Here is a 17,094-nt window from a genome sequence, read left to right as displayed (position 1 = left end):
AAGAAAGTCGTGAAATTATCTTGTCAAAAAACATCCTCTAAACTCACAGGATGCAATAAAATATAAAGGTCATAGTAGAATTCGAGTGTGTCCAATAAAATCTTAAAAAACAAAGTTAAGTCTGCTATGAAATGTCATAAAGAATAGTATGTTAAAAATAATCATTTATCTTTTTAGCTGACACACTTTTAAACTACTAATTTGATGCAAATGTTTAACATTGTAAAGATGGAACATTGTAAAAGCATTTGCAAAAGAAATGTGTCAGCTAAAAGACAAATTATTTTTTTCCAAAATACTATTTTATGAATTTTACTTCTTTACAATGTTAAACACTTGCATCAAATTTGAGTCTTAAAGACTCGCTGAGGTTATAAATCTGTTTCACAGGAGTCTCCTGGACAAGATACCACGTAGAACATTAAATATAGAGGCTACAAAGCATGTAAGAAAATTATATAAAACATGAACAACATCGACAGAATAACTGCAATAAATATAGAAAAATAACAAGCGAAAAAAGTGAAAAATGCAAATTCTCTAAAAACCCAAATTGCTGTTTCTTCTGTTCACGCAGCCGATAAAATCCTCAGCTGATTGTTCTGTTAAGTCGATATCCTCTAACTAAACTCTTCCCTTGACGTTAAAGACGCGTGAGCCGCGCCGCCTCGCCCTGGCTCGCCCTGGCCCGCCTCCTCGGCTCCTCCCCCCTGGGCTGCTCGCCCTCGTGGACGCCCATGTGTTTGGCGAGCGAGCCGCTCGCCGTGAAGCTCTTCCCGCACACGTTGCACAGGTAGGGCTTCTCCCCCGTGTGCGAGCGCATGTGGATCTTCAGCGCGCCGCTCTTGTAGAACCGCTTGTCGCACACGCCGCAGCGGTGCGCCGACTCCCCCGAGTGGATCATGGCGTGCGTCTTCAGCGTGCCGCGCTGCCGGAAGCCCTTCCCGCAGACGCTGCAGAGGAACGGCTTCTCGCCCGTGTGGATGCGCATGTGGGCCGTCATGTACTCCTTGAAGCCGAAGCTCTGGCCGCACACGCTGCAGGCGTACGGCCGCTCCCCCGTGTGCGCCCGCATGTGGCCCATCAGGTTGCCGTTCTGGGCGAAGGCCTTGCCGCAGACGCTGCAGACGTACGGCTTCTCGCCCGTGTGCGTCCTGGCGTGCATCTCCAGCTGCTTGCGGCTGTCGAAGTGCTTGCCGCAGACCTCGCAGTCGCTGCTCCGCGCGTGCGTCTGCAGGTGGCGCCGCAAGCCGTCCGGGGACGCGAAGCGCTCGCCGCAGACGCCGCAGAGCGCCGCGTCGGCCTCGTCCTCCTGCACGTGCTTCAGGAAGGAGGCTCTGTAGCAGAAGTGCTTGCCGCAGACTTTGCAGCCGTATTTCAGCGGCGTCGAATCCTCGCCGTCCTTAAGTTTGGCTCCTTTGGGTTTGTTTGCTCCTTTAGTTTTCGGCTTTTGTGAACAGTCTTTGGTCTCGTCACCGCTGTGTCCGTCGGCGTCGCTTCCTTCGCCGTCCCTCCGCTCCTCGTCGCTGTCCCCGACAGGACTCTCAGCATCGGAGCCCCCCGTCCGATCCCTGCAGCCGTCCTCCTCGCTGTGCGTCTGCAGGTGCGCCTCCAGGCTCTCGTCGGGGTCCAGGCGTTTCCCGCAGGCGCCGCACAGATCCGAGCTCCGTCCGTGCGCGAGGACGTGTTTCAGAAACGAGCGTTTGTAGCGGAAGAACTTGCCGCACACTCGACAGCAGCTCCGGCCCGTAGTTTGGCTCGCGAGGATTTTACTTTCCTGCTTTTTGAGTTTCTTCCCAGCGGCGGCACTTTGCAGGAACGACCGCCCGCACATTTCGCAGCGATCGTCCGCGTTGTGACTCCGTCTCTGAGACGTTCTCCTTTTGTTCGAGTCAAGGCGTTTCTCGGTCGTCTCGCCGTCGTCTTCTTCTTCCGAGTCGTTCGACGAGAGATCCTCGCGGTCGCTGAGCTCACGGTCGGCCTCCGCGGACGCGTCTTTAACCCGACGGCGAGCCGACGCGCTCCTGACCCGACTGCAGCTTCCGCTGCGCTCGGAGGAAGCGGCGTCTTCTCGGTGCGACACGGAGAGCAAAGGTCCGCCTGAGGAGAAGATCGAAGGGGAAATTCAGCGCGGAAACACCGAAAAATAGAAAAAACACCAACACTGGCGCCGGAAAACTGTATTTTCTCTAAACTGCAAGACAATAAAAATGCATAATTGACTGTAATGTGAGCATTGGACCCTCAGAATAGATTTTAAATCACTTTAATGTACCCGCTCTGTGTCCATCCGTCTCTGTTTTCAACGCGTTGCTCGTCGGCTGGCCTTGACCTTCCGTCTCCTCGTGGGAACCGGAGACTTCTGCCTCGTACTCGCCCAACATTTTCTCCAGGATCCTGAAGATCTCGTCGGCCACCGTCGACAGACGCTCGTGCACGGCTGCTCTCTGCTGCTCAGAGGACAAATCTGGAGGAAAGGAGCAAGAAAATCTGGTTCAATTCGGAATAATTGCAAGAATAACTCAATAGATGCAAACATTTCTTCCCATATAACATAATAGAAGCATTTGCTTTGCAGCTCAACTGGAGTCTTATCGACAAAAACGTTTTTAATGGGTAACTGCGCATTATTATAAAGGGAACTTCTTATACCTTGTTTTTTTTTATTCTAAAAGATGTATGTCAACATTTAGGACCATTTTAGTCCATTTTTTTACGTTGTAAAAACATCCTACATTAAAAATTACAGAAATATCCCCATGAAATTATACTTTGAGTAAAAAAAAATGTATTATGCCGGATGTCTCATTTTAGACATATATGTCTATTGCGTTACTGATTCAGCTTAATACTATGAAATATAATACACAAATGATAGTTTATTCTGCACAATGTGTTCTTTCATATTTTGTATTTTCATGCAAAAGTATTTTTATAAGTTGACGTAAGTAAAAACCTTTGATTGCAGCACTTGTACCTGTAACCGAGTACTTTTACACAGAGTATTGCTACTTTTACTTCATTAAAAGGAGTACTTCCTCCACAACAGAGGAACTCACATTTCAATGAAAGTGTCGCACTTAACAAAATAAAAGATGACATGAAAGTTCACGCATTCATCTTATAAAAGCAGGCGGTGTTAACTTATCTCATCTTTCCGGGTTAACGTATTATTATCATTATTATTGTTATTATATATTCATACTTCTTTTTACAAACCGGAAGTGAGCTGCAGGTTCTTCTCCACGGCGCTGGATATCTCCTCCGCGGCGGCCGCCAGTCTCTCGGCCACCAGCGCCTTCACGGCCCGCAGTTTGGACATCATGGACCGGCAGCGGCGTCTCTTCAGCCCGGGAGCATCTTCGGAGCTTCAGCCGCACCCGAAGACACTTTAACGGCAGCACCAGCGATGCGGGAGCGGCGAGCCATTGCACTTCCGGGTTCGTCTTCTTCGTGTGCTTAAAAACAAACAACAAACTGACGGTTAAACACCGCCACCCTCTGTTGTTAAATGGTATTACAACGTCCAATGTCCCAGCGGTGGTGGAGGAAGATACTCTGCTCTTTTATTTAGTAAATAACAGTATCTGAAAATTGTACCTAGAGTATTTGAGTAAAAAGTACTAATTACATATTCTTCCTTTTACTCCACAGGACTGACCCTCCTGCACTAAAATTAAAGGTATTACACCTGGAAAGATAATGATGCAACATCTTAATATCTGCAATTTTATCTGCTTTTTATTTTGCATCGACAAGTATTTTGTGTGTGCGTGTGTGTGTGTGTGTGTTCTGCAAAACACAAACAGACAAATATTGAATGTTCGGCTCTCCCCGCCGTGACGTGTGGGTCCGTGTCACCGCAGCGTGTTGGGCTGAAGGCCGCGGCCCGGCGGACAGTTAATGATTCATATCTCAGGCCGCTTCATATCCTTCAGGTTATGCAACACGCTGCATGGGATGCGTGTAGCGTGTGATTCTGTGAAATCAAACCTTTGGCGCTTCACGTAAATCAAGAGAGGAAATAATTTGGCTCCTCATTGAGATAAAGAGAAAGTTGTTGTTGTTGTATGATTGCAGGTGAAATATGTATTATATTCAAAGTGTATTTATATTTGCAGTGCTAAAGTAACTCAGGTTTTAAGTGTGGTAGTATTTCCAATGCCTGCTGTATTGTACTTTTACTGAGTCACATTTATATACACTTTTGAATGCTGTGTTAGTACTTTCATTGGAGTATTATTATTATTATTAATGTGGCGGCTGTGTGTGACTCTGATTCATTAATAACCTAAATGATCGTCGAACCAATATCCATTTTTTCAAGATTTCTTTTTTATTAAAAATATTCAAAACATTTTCAAAAATACTTCCTATAACATTTTAAAATACATTACGAAATACGTGTGAGTGACTGTTACTGTCTGAGGTTGAACTGAGGAGCTGCAGCCCTTTTTCTTTCAGGGCTCTGAAACAAACTGTATATATTATATATTTGTTATGAATTCATAATTGGTCTGTAAGTGCCGCCGGGCGTCCTGGATGTCGTGCTTCCACTTGGTCAGTGTCCCATAAAGATGTACGGCAGCGAGCACCGGGAGGAAAGGTCTCCGTTAGTCCGTGTAAATATATATATATATATTTATATATTTATATATATATATATATATATATCTCTGAGGCTCACACCCCCTTCTTGCTGTGCAGCCTCAGGGCGCCGGTCACGCAGTACGGGACGATGCTGACGGCGACCAGCGGCACGGTGGCGCTCTTGCAGAAGGACAGCAGGTAGAAGAGCGCGGCGGTGTGCGTGGGCGGCTTGAAGGAGTCGAGCAGGTGCAGCAGCACCAGGGAGCAGACCACGCTGCCCGCCTTCACCGCCACGCCGCCGCCGCCGCTCCTCTTGGCCTCGGCGTAGAGCGGCGAGTGCAGGCCCAGGCCCAGGCCGAACAGGGTGCCCATGTTGCGCAAGAGGCTGGCGAAGGGCGTGGAGTCCAGGTGCACCCACTCGGGCCGCGAGCACCACCTCTGGGCTTTGGCCAGCGTCCACAGCAGGTCCACGCCCAGCGCCTTGAGGGCCAGGTAGAAGCCCACGGCCAAGGAGGTCAGCAGGAGCGTCGTGTAGAAGTACCTCCTCATGCCGGCGCCGTAGATCCACTGAGTTCTGTTGAAGGCCTCGGCCACGATCACGCCTGCAGGCAGCCAGACACAAAGCATTGTGGGATGTTGAGAGGACGAGATGCAACACACTGATGATGACGACACAGCAGCGCTTGACACATTAAAGTGAGTCATTCTTAGTTATGAATGTAGGAATTTATATTTCATTTGTGTGTTTTTTAACGTTTTATTTGTATTTATTATATTTTAAATAATGCATTATAACAACATCATTTGATTGATTGACCAAAAAGTGACAATATGTATTAAAAAAATATTAATAATATAACTGTTCTTTTGCTTTTAAATTATATTGGATTGTGCAGATGAATTTAGGAACGTATATTTAATATGTGTGTTTTTCAGTATTTTATTTGTATTTATTAATGTAAAAAATACATAAATTTATTGACCAAAATGTGACAATGTTAATAACAATAATAGATACATATATTTGCTGTTAAGTTATATTACATAAGTAGTATTTGTATGTATTATATTTTAAATAATGCATAATACATACATGATTTGATTGTTGGACCAAAAAGTGACAATGTTCATGAAAAATATATATATATATATATATATTTTCTTGCTTTTAATTTATATTAGATAAGTGTGCACATTAATGTAGATTTATATTTAATTTGTGTTTTCAAATATTTTATTAGTATTAATTAAATTTTAAATAATTAATAATAAATCCATAATTTGATTGATTAACACAAAAAGTGGAATAATAATGCTATTAATGTTTTTCCTGACCTGTGATGACGCCGGCCACCACCTGGTGGGGGAAGTGAGCTGCGATGAAGACTCTGGAGAGACAGACGCACACCTGGACTCCCCAAAACAGAGTCCACAGCACGGCCTTCAGATACCTGCCGACAACACAGACACACGTTTTATGATTTTACTTCCACCAAAAGTGACGATGCAGCAGATTGAAATCAGCAATGAAACAACCGGCCGTCATCCTGAGCTTCACGCACCAAAACAACTCGCTCACAATCTCCCTTTTCTTTTTTCTTCTTCTCCAAAGGAACAGTTCGTCAGGAGTCAATGATCAACCCCGAGCAGATAGTGTGTGTGTCCGCGGTGATAGTGTGTGTGTGTCCGCGGTGATAGTGTGTGTGTGTCCGCGGTGATAGTGTGTGTGTGTCCGCAGTGATAGTGTGTGTGTGTCCGCAGTGATAGTGTGTGTGTCTGCGGTGATAAGCGGCGAGCAGGAGGAGAACAACATGGACTCACCGGTCCCTCTGGGCCGGCTTCCTGCCTCCGTGCTTCTTCTTGCCGGCCACGATGGCGAGGATGGAGGTCACCAGGGTGTAGTAGACGCCGGCGGCTCCCATGGCGTGACCGGAGGGGCTGCCTGGACCACACACACACACAGACACACACACACACACACACACAGATATCAGTGACTGCATGGTTCATTCATCATTTTGAGAAACATTGCAGCTCATTTTAATGACAGCATGAGCTACTTATAGCTGCTCTACGTCATGCAGAACCCGGTCCAAAAAGTTGGTTTCAGGTGTGTGTGTGTGTGTGTGTGTGTGTGTGTGTGTGTGTTACACCAAATACCAAATTGTGTTTTCCCCTCTAAACCCCTTCAGATAGTTAAAAACAATTTAACTTATTAGGATTTAACATGAAAAGTCATCCATAGTTTGCAAAAAAGCAAATATTTAGCCAGAAAAAAGCATTTGTGTTACTCCCACACTCCCTAAATGTATATAAAGTACTTAAAATGACATATTAAAAGTAGTATTTCACTGTTGTAACTATTCCAGAGTACTACAAACAACCTAATAATATAGTATAAATGTATTTATCAGCCACCGGGGCCGAGTACTTTAACTTTGGAGGCTACTCATGATACTTCTGTGCCTGTATTTTTGAATGCAGGACTATTTCTTTACTCTTTACATCGTTGAACACTTTTATTTCAGCTCATGGTGCATCTTCCATCGCTGATTGAAGGCAACAAAAAGAAAAAGCTGGATCACAAACCAGAGCTTCAGGTCCACTGAGTGCACAAACTGGTGTGTGTTGATTTAAATAAAGTGAAGAAGTGCAGCAGTAAGAGCTCAGGACACCAGCTGACCTCGAGCTGCACACCTGCACACACACACACACACACACCACCAGACGTGAGCGCCTCACCTGGGCCGGTCTCGCAGGTCATGGGGTACTGCTGGATGTGAGGCCGGTCCGCGTCGGCGTAGTGAGACGTCTCGTGGACCCACCAGTACGGCCGCTCCCCGAACAGAATCCTGAACACACACACACACACACACACACACACTGATTCAGTCCTGTATGTCCATGCTACCCCCCCCCCCCCCCCTCACACACTCCAAAGCCGCCTCACTCACCACTTGAACACCAGGTTGAGCCAGTCCCCGATCACGGCCACCCAGATGAGCTTGATGCCCACGGAGGAGCGCAGGTGGAACCAGAGCGGGAAGAAGATGAAGAAGGTGTTCCTCAGGTCCGCCGCCCACGACACCCAGAGGAACAGGCCCTGGGCGTCCGGGTAGTTGGTCTGCAGGTAGCGGGTGCTGCTCACCCCGAAGCCCTGCATGGCGTCCATGAGGGCGTCCATCTTTATGAGAGAGAGAGAGAAGGAGAGAGAGAGAGGAATCTGTCCTGTGTGACAGGAAAACAAGAGTGCTGCTATCAGGAGCACAGCTGGCTGGTTTTATACACCAGAGGGACCCACCAGCCGAACGCATGCTCGCGCTGAGCTTTGGACCTTGCACATGTGCAATAAAAAAAGAGAGTTTGGGGCGGTTTGTCACACAAACATGTTAATATAGTCGAGGTGGGAAAACAAGATGTGAATCGGCGTCTTTGTCGCTCCGCAGGAACAACATTCAGGTTTCACAGGAAGCGCAAACCCCAAAATCATATTTTTAAACATCAACCACAACCTCTCTCTCTCTCTTTTAATACCCTCTCTTTCTTATTGGTGCAGCCACTTGAGTGCTAATTCATCTTAGTTATGTAATTGTGTTTTTGGCGGGGTGGTTACATAAAGAGATCAATGATTACGTTATTGGCTTCGGGCTGAGGCTGAAGAGATAGTCGCTAATAAAACAGAAAGGAAGCAGATTGTCCGTCTCTCCCTCCTCCTCCTCCCTCCTTTTCTCCCTAAATGAGCTCATATTTGATGTTTTCAGGGACATAAGGTCGTCACCTCTCACGTTTGTGGCCCCCGAGAGGGAGGACACACACACATGACACACGCGACACACGCGACACACACTCCGAATATGAATCGATGGATTTCGCAACAGGCCCGAGCATCGATCCGTTGAATAATAATACAAAAATCGTTGAAAAAAAGAGGGGGGGATTTCTGTGACGATGGATTTTTTTCAGGTGCAAAGGTCACGCGACCCGTCGGCAACGTCCCCGAAGGCAAACAAGTCCTCTAGCCTTGAGTAAAGTCCGACACACACCAGAGGCCCGGCGCAGGAGAGGAGAGGAGGACCGTCTGGACCCTGGACGAGCTCGGCAAGCGCACCCAGACAGAAGGAGGCGGCGGTGACATCATGGATCTCTTCCACAGCTGGGGGGTGGAGCTGGCGGTGCACCTGCAGACGTCGTACGGCCGCCACGAGGGCCTGTTGGGCCTGGCGTCCTCGCTGGCCGACCTGCACACGGCGTTCTTCTGGTTCTTCCCCGTCTGGTTCCAGCTGCGCAGGGAGGCGGCGCTCCGGCTCGTCTGGGTGTCCGTCCTGGGAGACTGGCTGAACCTGGTGCTGAAATGGTAAACGGGGGAAGCAGAGAGGAGAGTTTTGTGTTTGTTTAACACGTTGAAAACTGTGGGATCAATTTAGTCTCCAGACCTCCTTTTTCCCCTGTGTTTGAGTCGTCGTAGGAACCGCAAATTAATGCCAATACTTGTGTTTATTGTATGTATTTGTTCAGCAAAGTCTTGGGAAACAAATGTATATCTGCAAAAAAATCACTTTTAAAAGATATTTTGATCGTAACTATGAACATCCAGCATGATACGAGCCGGATTCACCAAAAAAGCCTCCTGGAGCGTCAATAAGACACCTTTATGGAAAGATTATGACCTAAAGGATCAGAATATGCAACAAAAATCACTATAAAACAAAGTCTTGGTCTGTTAGGAAGGAGTTTCAGTCAAAAAACTGTGTCGTTCGGTTCAAAAATGGAATAAAAATACGTATTTTATATTAAAAGATAGTCTGGACGGGGCATGCTGGGACTTAAAATGGGCGCGGGAAGGTTAAGAACGTTTTGTTTCAGTTTTCTGTGTGTGTGTGTGTGTGTGTGTGTGTGTGTGTGTGTGGCAGGGTTCTGTTCGGGGAGCGGCCGTACTGGTGGGTTCATGAGACTCGGTTCTACGGAGCGGGTCCGGCTCCGTCGCTGCAGCAGTTCAGCATCACCTGTGAGACCGGACCAGGTGGAGCCGCAGGATGCATTCTGTCTGTTTACGATTCACACCTGATCACTTCTGTACTGGTGCTTTATTAAATGAAGGTTATAAACTATGTATGGAGGAAGTTTTGTGGAGATTTGAATCTCTTCATGTCGGTTCACGTTGCACAATGTCTCCTCTTGTTGACGTTAAAGGTCGTTTTGTTCTGTGTGTATTTATAAAACGCTGCTCCGTCGACTACGTACTTAATTTATTTAAATAGTTTTTTTAAATAATCTCTTTGCTCATCAAACAATTAATCAATCCACTTCTATGTATTTATTCATGCGGCACCTTTCAAACCAATCAAAAAACAATCTAAGTCATTTTACAGAAGATGAAAAAGAGACAAAAATGCACTTAAAAGTAAATTAAGTTGGTAAGAAATGATGAATTAATTAATGCAACACTGAATAAATGGATCGCAGTAAAACAGCAATAAATACATGTATATATAGTAGAGACATTGCATGAAATCAGACTTAATAATACGCAAAAATAAGCAATACAAAGCAAGCAATAATAAACAAAAATAAGCGATAAAAAGCGTGATATTTGACGTGTGGGTGTGTTGCAGGGAGCCCTTCGGGTCACGCCATGGGCGCGGCTGGCGTCTGGTACGTGATGGTCACGGCGCTGCTCGCTATGGCGGCGGAGCGGCGATGTCCTCCGCTGCTCTACAGGTGAGTCGAAAGCTTCACCTGGACGGAGGAAACATCTCAAAAAAACACACCTCGTCGTCCCGTCGCTGGTGGCGTGCACTCGGTGGGAACACCGAGTGCACGCCACCAGCGACGAGGAGACGAGGTGTGTTTTTTTGAGATGTTTCTGTGTTTGCGTCAGGCTCCTGCAGGCCGGCCTGTGGGGCCTCATGGGCCTGCTGGTCTGCACGTCCCGGGTCTACATGGCGGCCCACTTCCCTCACCAGGTGGTCGCCGGAGCCGTCACAGGTCCGTCCGGCTCAGAGATACTGTAATATTTACACGTTTCATGTTAGCATAGACTCAGCTGACCGCTCTCCTGGGGGCTTCAGGTGTTCTCGTCGCTGTGGTCGTCGTCTCGAAGGAGAAGTGGATCCACGGCGCCGGCATGAGGAGGTACTTCTACACGACGCTCCTGCTGACCTCCTCGGCCGTGGGCTTCTACCTGGCCCTCAAGGCGCTGGGCGTGGACCTGCTGTGGACGCTGGCCAAAGCCCAGAGGTGGTGCTCGCGGCCCGAGTGGGTGCACCTGGACTCCACGCCCTTCGCCAGCCTCTTGCGCAACATGGGCTCCCTGCTCGGCCTGGGCCTCGGCCTGCACTGGCCGCTCTGCGCCGAGGCCCAGGGGAAGAGACCCGGCGCCGGCTTCAAGGCCGGGTGCGTCGTCGTGTCCTTGCTTCTGCTCCAGCTGTTGGACCGGTGGACGTTTTCGCCCGACGATCTCGCCACTTTCTACTTCCTGTCTTTCGGTAAAAGCGCGGCGGCGCTTTTAGTGCCGACGGCGCTGGTTCCTCGGGCGCTGGGATGGATTTGCTCGGGGAAGCGAGAAGACAAGAACGCGTGATTTCACGCTTGTAGAGTCAATTTATCAGTTTAATTTTCTATGTTAAGACTTTTAGGATGTTGTGTTTGGAGTCTTTGTGATGGCCCTTTAAAGGAAAATATGTACTTTCTTGTGGAGGATGAGATGAGATCGATACCAATATGATGTCTGTACGCTAAATGAGACGTATGTGTGGGTTTGTGTCGGGTTAACTCATGGTAAAACCACACAATTTTCCTATTTTCACTTTGGTCTTCATAGATATTAATCAAAGACGCTTTTACACGTCTTAAAAAAGTACCAAAACGTGATGTGACCGCGGTAGAGTTCGTTTATAGCCGCTAACGCTAGCGGTTTACTCTTTATAGCCGCTAACATTAGCATTTTACCCTTTGTAGCCACTAACGTTTGACCCTTTATGGCTTCTAATGTTAGCGTTTTACCTTCATAGCCGCTAACATTAGCGCGGTTTACCCTTTATAGCCGCTAACATTTTACCCTTTATAACCGCTAATGTTAGTGAGGTCTACCCTTTTTTTTAAAGTGTTCATTTGTAAGGATTATCTTGATAAACAAAAACGTGTAAATATTATCACATTTGAACAAAAGCAAACGCAGCAGTTTCCCCCCAAAATGCAGTTTCTTTTTTTACGCTAAGCTAAGCTAAGCTAAGCTAACAGGGCGCCACACTTGACACATCTCTGAGAATCAAACTGTGGTTGTTTATTTGCGACATTATTTGTCGTCATGGTTGATTTTTACACATTTTTCCAGCTCAGTGATGTATAAACGATGGAATAAAAACAGTTTTTATCACCGCTCTTTCTGTAAAGACTTATCTATGTTTCACCGACGCCGTTGCCCCCCGACTCACTTTTCTCTGAATGTCCCAGACATGGAATCCTCCGACAGGAACAACCTTTAAATATTAACCAGAGCACGCCGCCGTCACTCGCCGGGCCCACACGGTGACACACGCCGCCCAGAGCTCTCCAGAAGGGACACGGAGGGTCAAAGGGCGGCGAGGCAACACGAGCAGAGCGTGTGCGCTACGAGACTCTGATTCTCATTACGTACTATAAGCCGAGTGCAGCCGCAATGAGTCACCAAAAAACAGAGAAAAACATATTTTTCTTCTGGTTTTGGGGGCGGGCGTGTGGGCGACCTCAGTCGGAGTCAAGGCGAGACCCCTTTTGATGACATAAGCGCTTATCAGAGAGGAGCCTCCCTGCTGCTTTCCGGTGCTTATCAAGTGAAGCCGTATCTATATGGTGCTGCTGTGTGACAACCGGCTGCATTGAAACACACACACATATAAACACACATATATATATACACACTACAACTGCGTCAGGAACATTACGCAACACTTTGCTGTTTACATCAGGTCGTATTTGGTTGTTTTTCCTCCGTCACGATGTGCAGATCTAATTTCATCGCTGCGTTCTCAGAAACGTCGACCTCAGTGTGAGGAAGTGTGTCAGAGCTGTGAAGCACGTCCGTGTTCTCCCAAATAGATTTAAAAATACTTTAAAGTCAGCGTAGGTATTAAAGGAGAAAGTTTGGACCTCACTCTGAGGAAATGTTATGTTCTCATGATTCTTATGTTGCATCCTCTTCATAATGTAAATGTGTGATGAAGTACTTATGTTTATATGTTAGGATGCATGTTTGTATCTGTTCGTCTGCTGATGAGTCCTTTGTACCCGTCTTTAAAACTCTGTGCTGTATACAATCTGGAGTGCCTCTTCTTGCAAGAAAACATACGTTTTGTAACGTCACAAAGTGGGAAAAATGGATCAGAAGTGAGTTTGTAAAGAGCTTTTTTCTTTACTATTTTTTGATAGAGGTTCTAGTCTAGCTTCTTTTTAAGATATATCATGCAAATATTTGCTAACACGCAGACTTCTGCAGGTCGTTCTTTTCGGCTCCAACATGTAGAGTAAAAGTTTAATTACCAAAGTCACATGAAAGTTAAAGATCTACCTGCTTTAACAGTCAATTCATGTTATTTTAATTGGATTTTCTTGGGATTAACATCTTTATTTGTTCTTATTTGTACGCCGAGGTGTATTGAGTGCAGGACTAACTGCACACAATACAAAGAAAAATCAATCGGACACGTGCGAGTGACTTGGCGGCTCGGTCGGTGTGTGTGTAGTTGTGTGTGTCGTTGTGTACGTCATAAACAACACAGAGTGACACCTGCAGGTGGAGAGGAGACACAACGTTCTCCACTAGTGAACACAAACCTCCATGAATGTGCAAATTATCTTGACGTTTGCATTAAAAAGCCGTCAACTTGCATCTAATATCCAAAAAGCTCATTTGTGCAAACACATAAAGGCCAGAAATACTTCTTTTATCAAAAAAAAAAGTTTTATTAGGTAGAATGAACGCCTCAACACAAGAGATGCTTTGGTGACTTATGAATTTTCACTGAAAACTAATAAGCCTGTAGATCTAAAAGCTGCTCCGTCTTCAGATGCAACGTCGACATGGCGTCATGAATAAACGTTCTGAGAGGAAAGTAGAAGCTCCTCCAGGTGAAGGAGACTAATGCGAGATTAAAGAAAACATTCAGGCAAGAGGGAACGAAACAAACCCTGCGGCTTATTGATATAAATGAAACAATTTCACAAAAGATATCAGGACAAAATGTTTAATTAAAAAAGAAAACGTCTACGACTCGTCTCATTTTCCTTCAAAGGGTTTTTTTTTTTTTTTTTTTTTTAAAACAAGAAAAATATTTAACATTTAAAAGAAAAACATGTGTTGTGTCCAAACTATGGGAGCTATGGTTCTGTACCGGGTTGTGTTGATTGTACTTTATGGAGGTGAATGTCTAGTCGTAGTCCAGAGGAACAGGGCTGCTGTTGCGCAACAGGTGAGGAGGCAGGCGGAGGAGGAAGAGGAGGAGGAGGCGGAGGAAGAGGAGAAGGAAGAGGGGGAGGAGGCGGGCGGAGCAACATCAGTACAACGCTTCTGTGTTACTGCTTCGAGGCCTCTTGATCTTCTCAATGTTCTTCAGGATCATGTCGTGTAATGTTACCTTCACGGAAAGATACAAATACATCGTGATCACGAGGAAAATACACCTCAAAAAACTAAGTTAAAATATATACATATACACACAAAAAAATAAAAAAAACACATGCAACCACACATTTCTTTTGATAGATAGATCTCATAACTTACGTATTGATTTCTGAGCTCAGAAACTATTATCTTCAGGCTGATGTATTCCTTCTCATCGATCTCGGTTACTGTGCGTCGATAGTCCTCCTGATGGAGGAAAACATGTTAGAAAGTCTTTTGTTGTCTAAAGTTTTTTCTACTTTTACTTAATTCTTTTCAAATCATTGTCACTTACCACGTGTGGATATTTAGCTATTTTAGAAACCAGCTTTGCTCTCGTGATGTAGTATCTGGAAGGAAAAGAAAGAAAGAACAAAGTTTGGGCTCCGGCAGCTAAACTTGTTAAAACGATCTTCATTTCAATCATCGGATATTGATTCATAAAAAGCCGAAACACTCCCGTAGCGTCACATCATGCCTGGAACTTTAATACGTATAACACTGTGAAAACAAACCTTGATATCTGGTCGAGGTAAGACGCCGCTTCTCCTTCAACGGTCCTCAGTTCGGCTACCGTCTCCTCCTGGATTGACACGCCGAAGTTGTTGCCATCTTCTATCCTGGGGATCAGCAGCTGAACCCACATTTTGACCTGCAAAGGAACCGAGAAAAGAAAAGGAAATAAAAGAAAATGCCACATTTTGTATTTAACCGTCTGGAAAGGATTGCTCAGCACACATGATGGAGCTTCATACATTCAAGCTTTCTGAACCGTTTTTCCTTCGTTCCTTAAATGCATCTTCATTAGTCCTACGCTTATTTTACACTTTTCCAGATGCACTCAAAGTAAGCCGACGTCACCGAGAAGCTTCTCGTTACGCACCGTGTTGCATTTCTCTATGAGAGTCCGGATCTCTGGCTTGACCTTCTCGATGAGATCAACGAGGCTTCCGTTGCTCTTCAGCATCCCACCGGGCATGACGAAGACCTTGGTGCCCGTCACTGAAGGAGGAAAGAGAGGGTGAAATAATTAAGATCTAAAACAAGAGGAAAGGTCTCTGTGCAGGTGGATTTCTGAGGATTTCAGGGTCGACTGTGAGCTCTGAGGATCTACGGGAAGTATTGTCCAGTAGTGCGTCGTGGACACGCGGTGTTGTTGTGTATGAACTATTATAAAAGGACCCCGCTCAATTTAACCTGAAATATACTCCAAATTGTGTCCATTCAGCCAGAAAATAATGTGTATTATCAAAAGGTTCCTTCACTTTAAGTCTATTTCACTCAATCAACACCCGTTTACTCACCCTTGTCCTGCCCGTCTCCATCCTCGAGCTTTCTCTTTTTGTCATTTTGCTGTAATACAAGATAGATATCCGGCTCACCTCTGCTCTACACACATGTGTTACTGTAAGCATTGAGGAGTCAAGTCAGCTCTCTAATGGGGTCTCACCGCTACTCGTCCGTCATGCAGGTTTGGGAGCAACACGGGGTCCGGCACCGTCAGGTTTATCTCCGAGTGGATCTCCTTCAGATCAGCGATGTTTATGATTGGATCCTGAAAAAAAAAAAAAAAAAAAACACATCAGGGACACAAGCTCAACTTTTTTACTTTGCAAATTATGCTCCACGCCTTGAGGATGTTATTAGATGTACTGAACACTCCTCGTCTTCTGTCGTTAAATCTCCAATAAGCTAATTTTATTGTGATATATAGTGTATAAAACTACACGAGTGATCAAACAATACTCAAACAAAGATGTAAGACTGTACATTGTTTATTTACTTGAAAGAAAGCGTCACTGACCCTTAAGAAGTGATCAAGCTCCAGCAACTTTTTGGGGAAGAAACTTGCGACTAAATCTTCTGCCTGAAAGAAATGAAAACGTTTAGTGGCTTGAAAACCAAACAGTTTTAAATAGCCGTGTGAGAACAGTAATCACTATATATTTGGTTTGAGGTGTTAACAGATACTTACTTCTGATGTAATACGTTCCCTAAAAGCATCGACCTGCAAACACAAAAGATAAGAGTTCAACGTTATTATAATTATGCCATGAGAAGAGCCAGAGATGTTTTTTTTTTGTTGATTATTTGATATTGGTATATTAGGACTCTATAAATGCAGCTAGAATACATGTGAACAGCTGTATCATCACAACATGACGCAGGTATGAGAAGGCTAACTTGGTAGCTCAGGCCCTTTTTAGGAGTCATAAACTCCTCACATATCACTGCTATTTTTACAAAACACGCCGTAACGTGAAGGTCCCGTTACACAGACACGAAGCTAAACGTTACCGGGGCGCTGCACCTGCCGGGAGGCGTGACAGCTGCGTTGTAACACGCGGGGAAACGAAGCCGGCTGACCGTCGTTAGCTCGATGCTAGTAGCCGGTGTAACGGTTAACACAGCGACCCCGTTAACTAGCGACTTTCGGCCGTTGTTGTCGTAGTTTCGACCGCTGTTGAAAATAGAGAACACGTGGCTGTTTAATATGTATATGATGTATATGTTGTATGTGAGATGGTGTGTCCGAAATACGACAACAGCGGACTTGTTGGGCTGAAAGTCGCCAGTTAACAGGGTCGCTTTTTGAACCGTTACACCGGAGTTCAACACAAAAACGTGGCTAACACGCTAGCAGGAGAAACGGCAGCCACGCGTTGTCCAACGTCATCCCGGTGTTTTCTAAAAAACCCAAACATTACCTTGATTTTAATTGCATTGTCCACCTTGAGAAGTGAAGACATCTTATGGGCTCAAATAGGCGAAGAAACGATTGTCCCAACAGTGTGGCTTATTTTACCTGTCAGCCACACTTCGTGAGCTTAAAGATGACGTCGTCGACGCGCGACAGAATGAAAGAG

At 45.6% G+C, this 17,094-nt stretch overlaps 4 protein-coding genes across 7 annotated transcripts; 1 reads left to right on the top strand and 3 right to left on the bottom strand.

The window, feature by feature from the left end:
* Window positions 1-321: 321 nt before the first annotated feature.
* LOC137789846 (zinc finger protein 260-like) lies at window positions 322-3,415 on the bottom strand. 2 transcript variants are annotated; one of them, XM_068583668.1, is made up of 3 exons: window positions 3,220-3,415; window positions 2,276-2,467; window positions 322-2,100 (listed from the first exon to the last, which is right to left on the bottom strand). In XM_068583668.1, the coding sequence occupies exons 1-3, from the start codon at window positions 3,323-3,325 to the stop codon at window positions 644-646; spliced, it is 1,755 nt and encodes a 584-aa protein (XP_068439769.1). In that variant the 5' UTR covers window positions 3,326-3,415; the 3' UTR covers window positions 322-643. The 2 variants fall into 2 exon arrangements, with proteins under 2 accessions (XP_068439769.1, XP_068439770.1); XM_068583669.1 differs by having other exon boundaries at window positions 3,206-3,300.
* Window positions 3,416-4,683: 1,268 nt separating this feature from the next.
* g6pc1a.2 (glucose-6-phosphatase catalytic subunit 1a, tandem duplicate 2) lies at window positions 4,684-12,325 on the bottom strand. Of its 3 annotated transcripts, XM_068582952.1 has the most exons (7): window positions 12,024-12,325; window positions 8,699-8,936; window positions 7,545-7,774; window positions 7,333-7,442; window positions 6,412-6,532; window positions 5,926-6,041; window positions 4,684-5,192 (listed from the first exon to the last, which is right to left on the bottom strand). In XM_068582952.1, exons 1-7 carry the CDS (start codon window positions 12,044-12,046, stop codon window positions 4,684-4,686), a joined length of 1,347 nt encoding a protein of 448 aa, XP_068439053.1. In that variant the 5' UTR covers window positions 12,047-12,325. The 3 variants fall into 3 exon arrangements, with proteins under 3 accessions (XP_068439053.1, XP_068439054.1, XP_068439055.1); XM_068582953.1 differs by lacking the exon at window positions 12,024-12,325 and having other exon boundaries at window positions 8,634-8,842; XM_068582954.1 differs by lacking the exons at window positions 8,699-8,936; window positions 12,024-12,325 and adding an exon at window positions 8,369-8,426.
* LOC137789403 (glucose-6-phosphatase catalytic subunit 1-like) lies at window positions 10,525-11,916 on the top strand. The gene has a single exon (XM_068582955.1). It carries the CDS (start codon window positions 10,715-10,717, stop codon window positions 11,168-11,170), a length of 456 nt encoding a protein of 151 aa, XP_068439056.1. The 5' UTR covers window positions 10,525-10,714; the 3' UTR covers window positions 11,171-11,916.
* A 1,192-nt stretch (window positions 12,326-13,517) lies between the features above and the next one.
* Window positions 13,518-17,073, bottom strand: psme3 (proteasome activator subunit 3). The gene is made up of 10 exons (XM_068583207.1): window positions 16,936-17,073; window positions 16,203-16,235; window positions 16,032-16,094; window positions 15,678-15,782; window positions 15,532-15,580; window positions 15,111-15,229; window positions 14,743-14,879; window positions 14,523-14,577; window positions 14,348-14,434; window positions 13,518-14,201 (listed from the first exon to the last, which is right to left on the bottom strand). The coding sequence occupies exons 1-10, from the start codon at window positions 16,975-16,977 to the stop codon at window positions 14,121-14,123; spliced, it is 771 nt and encodes a 256-aa protein (XP_068439308.1). The 5' UTR covers window positions 16,978-17,073; the 3' UTR covers window positions 13,518-14,120.
* Between the last annotated feature and the right edge of the window lie 21 nt (window positions 17,074-17,094).

This window comes from Clinocottus analis, unplaced genomic scaffold, assembly GCF_023055335.1.
Source record: "Clinocottus analis isolate CAN_PGR_092001 unplaced genomic scaffold, fCliAna1.0.p SCAF_19, whole genome shotgun sequence".
Lineage (NCBI taxonomy): Eukaryota > Metazoa > Chordata > Actinopteri > Perciformes > Cottidae > Clinocottus > Clinocottus analis.
Note: the sequence above shows the minus strand (reverse complement) of the source record. Positions and strands in the feature narration are given on the sequence as shown.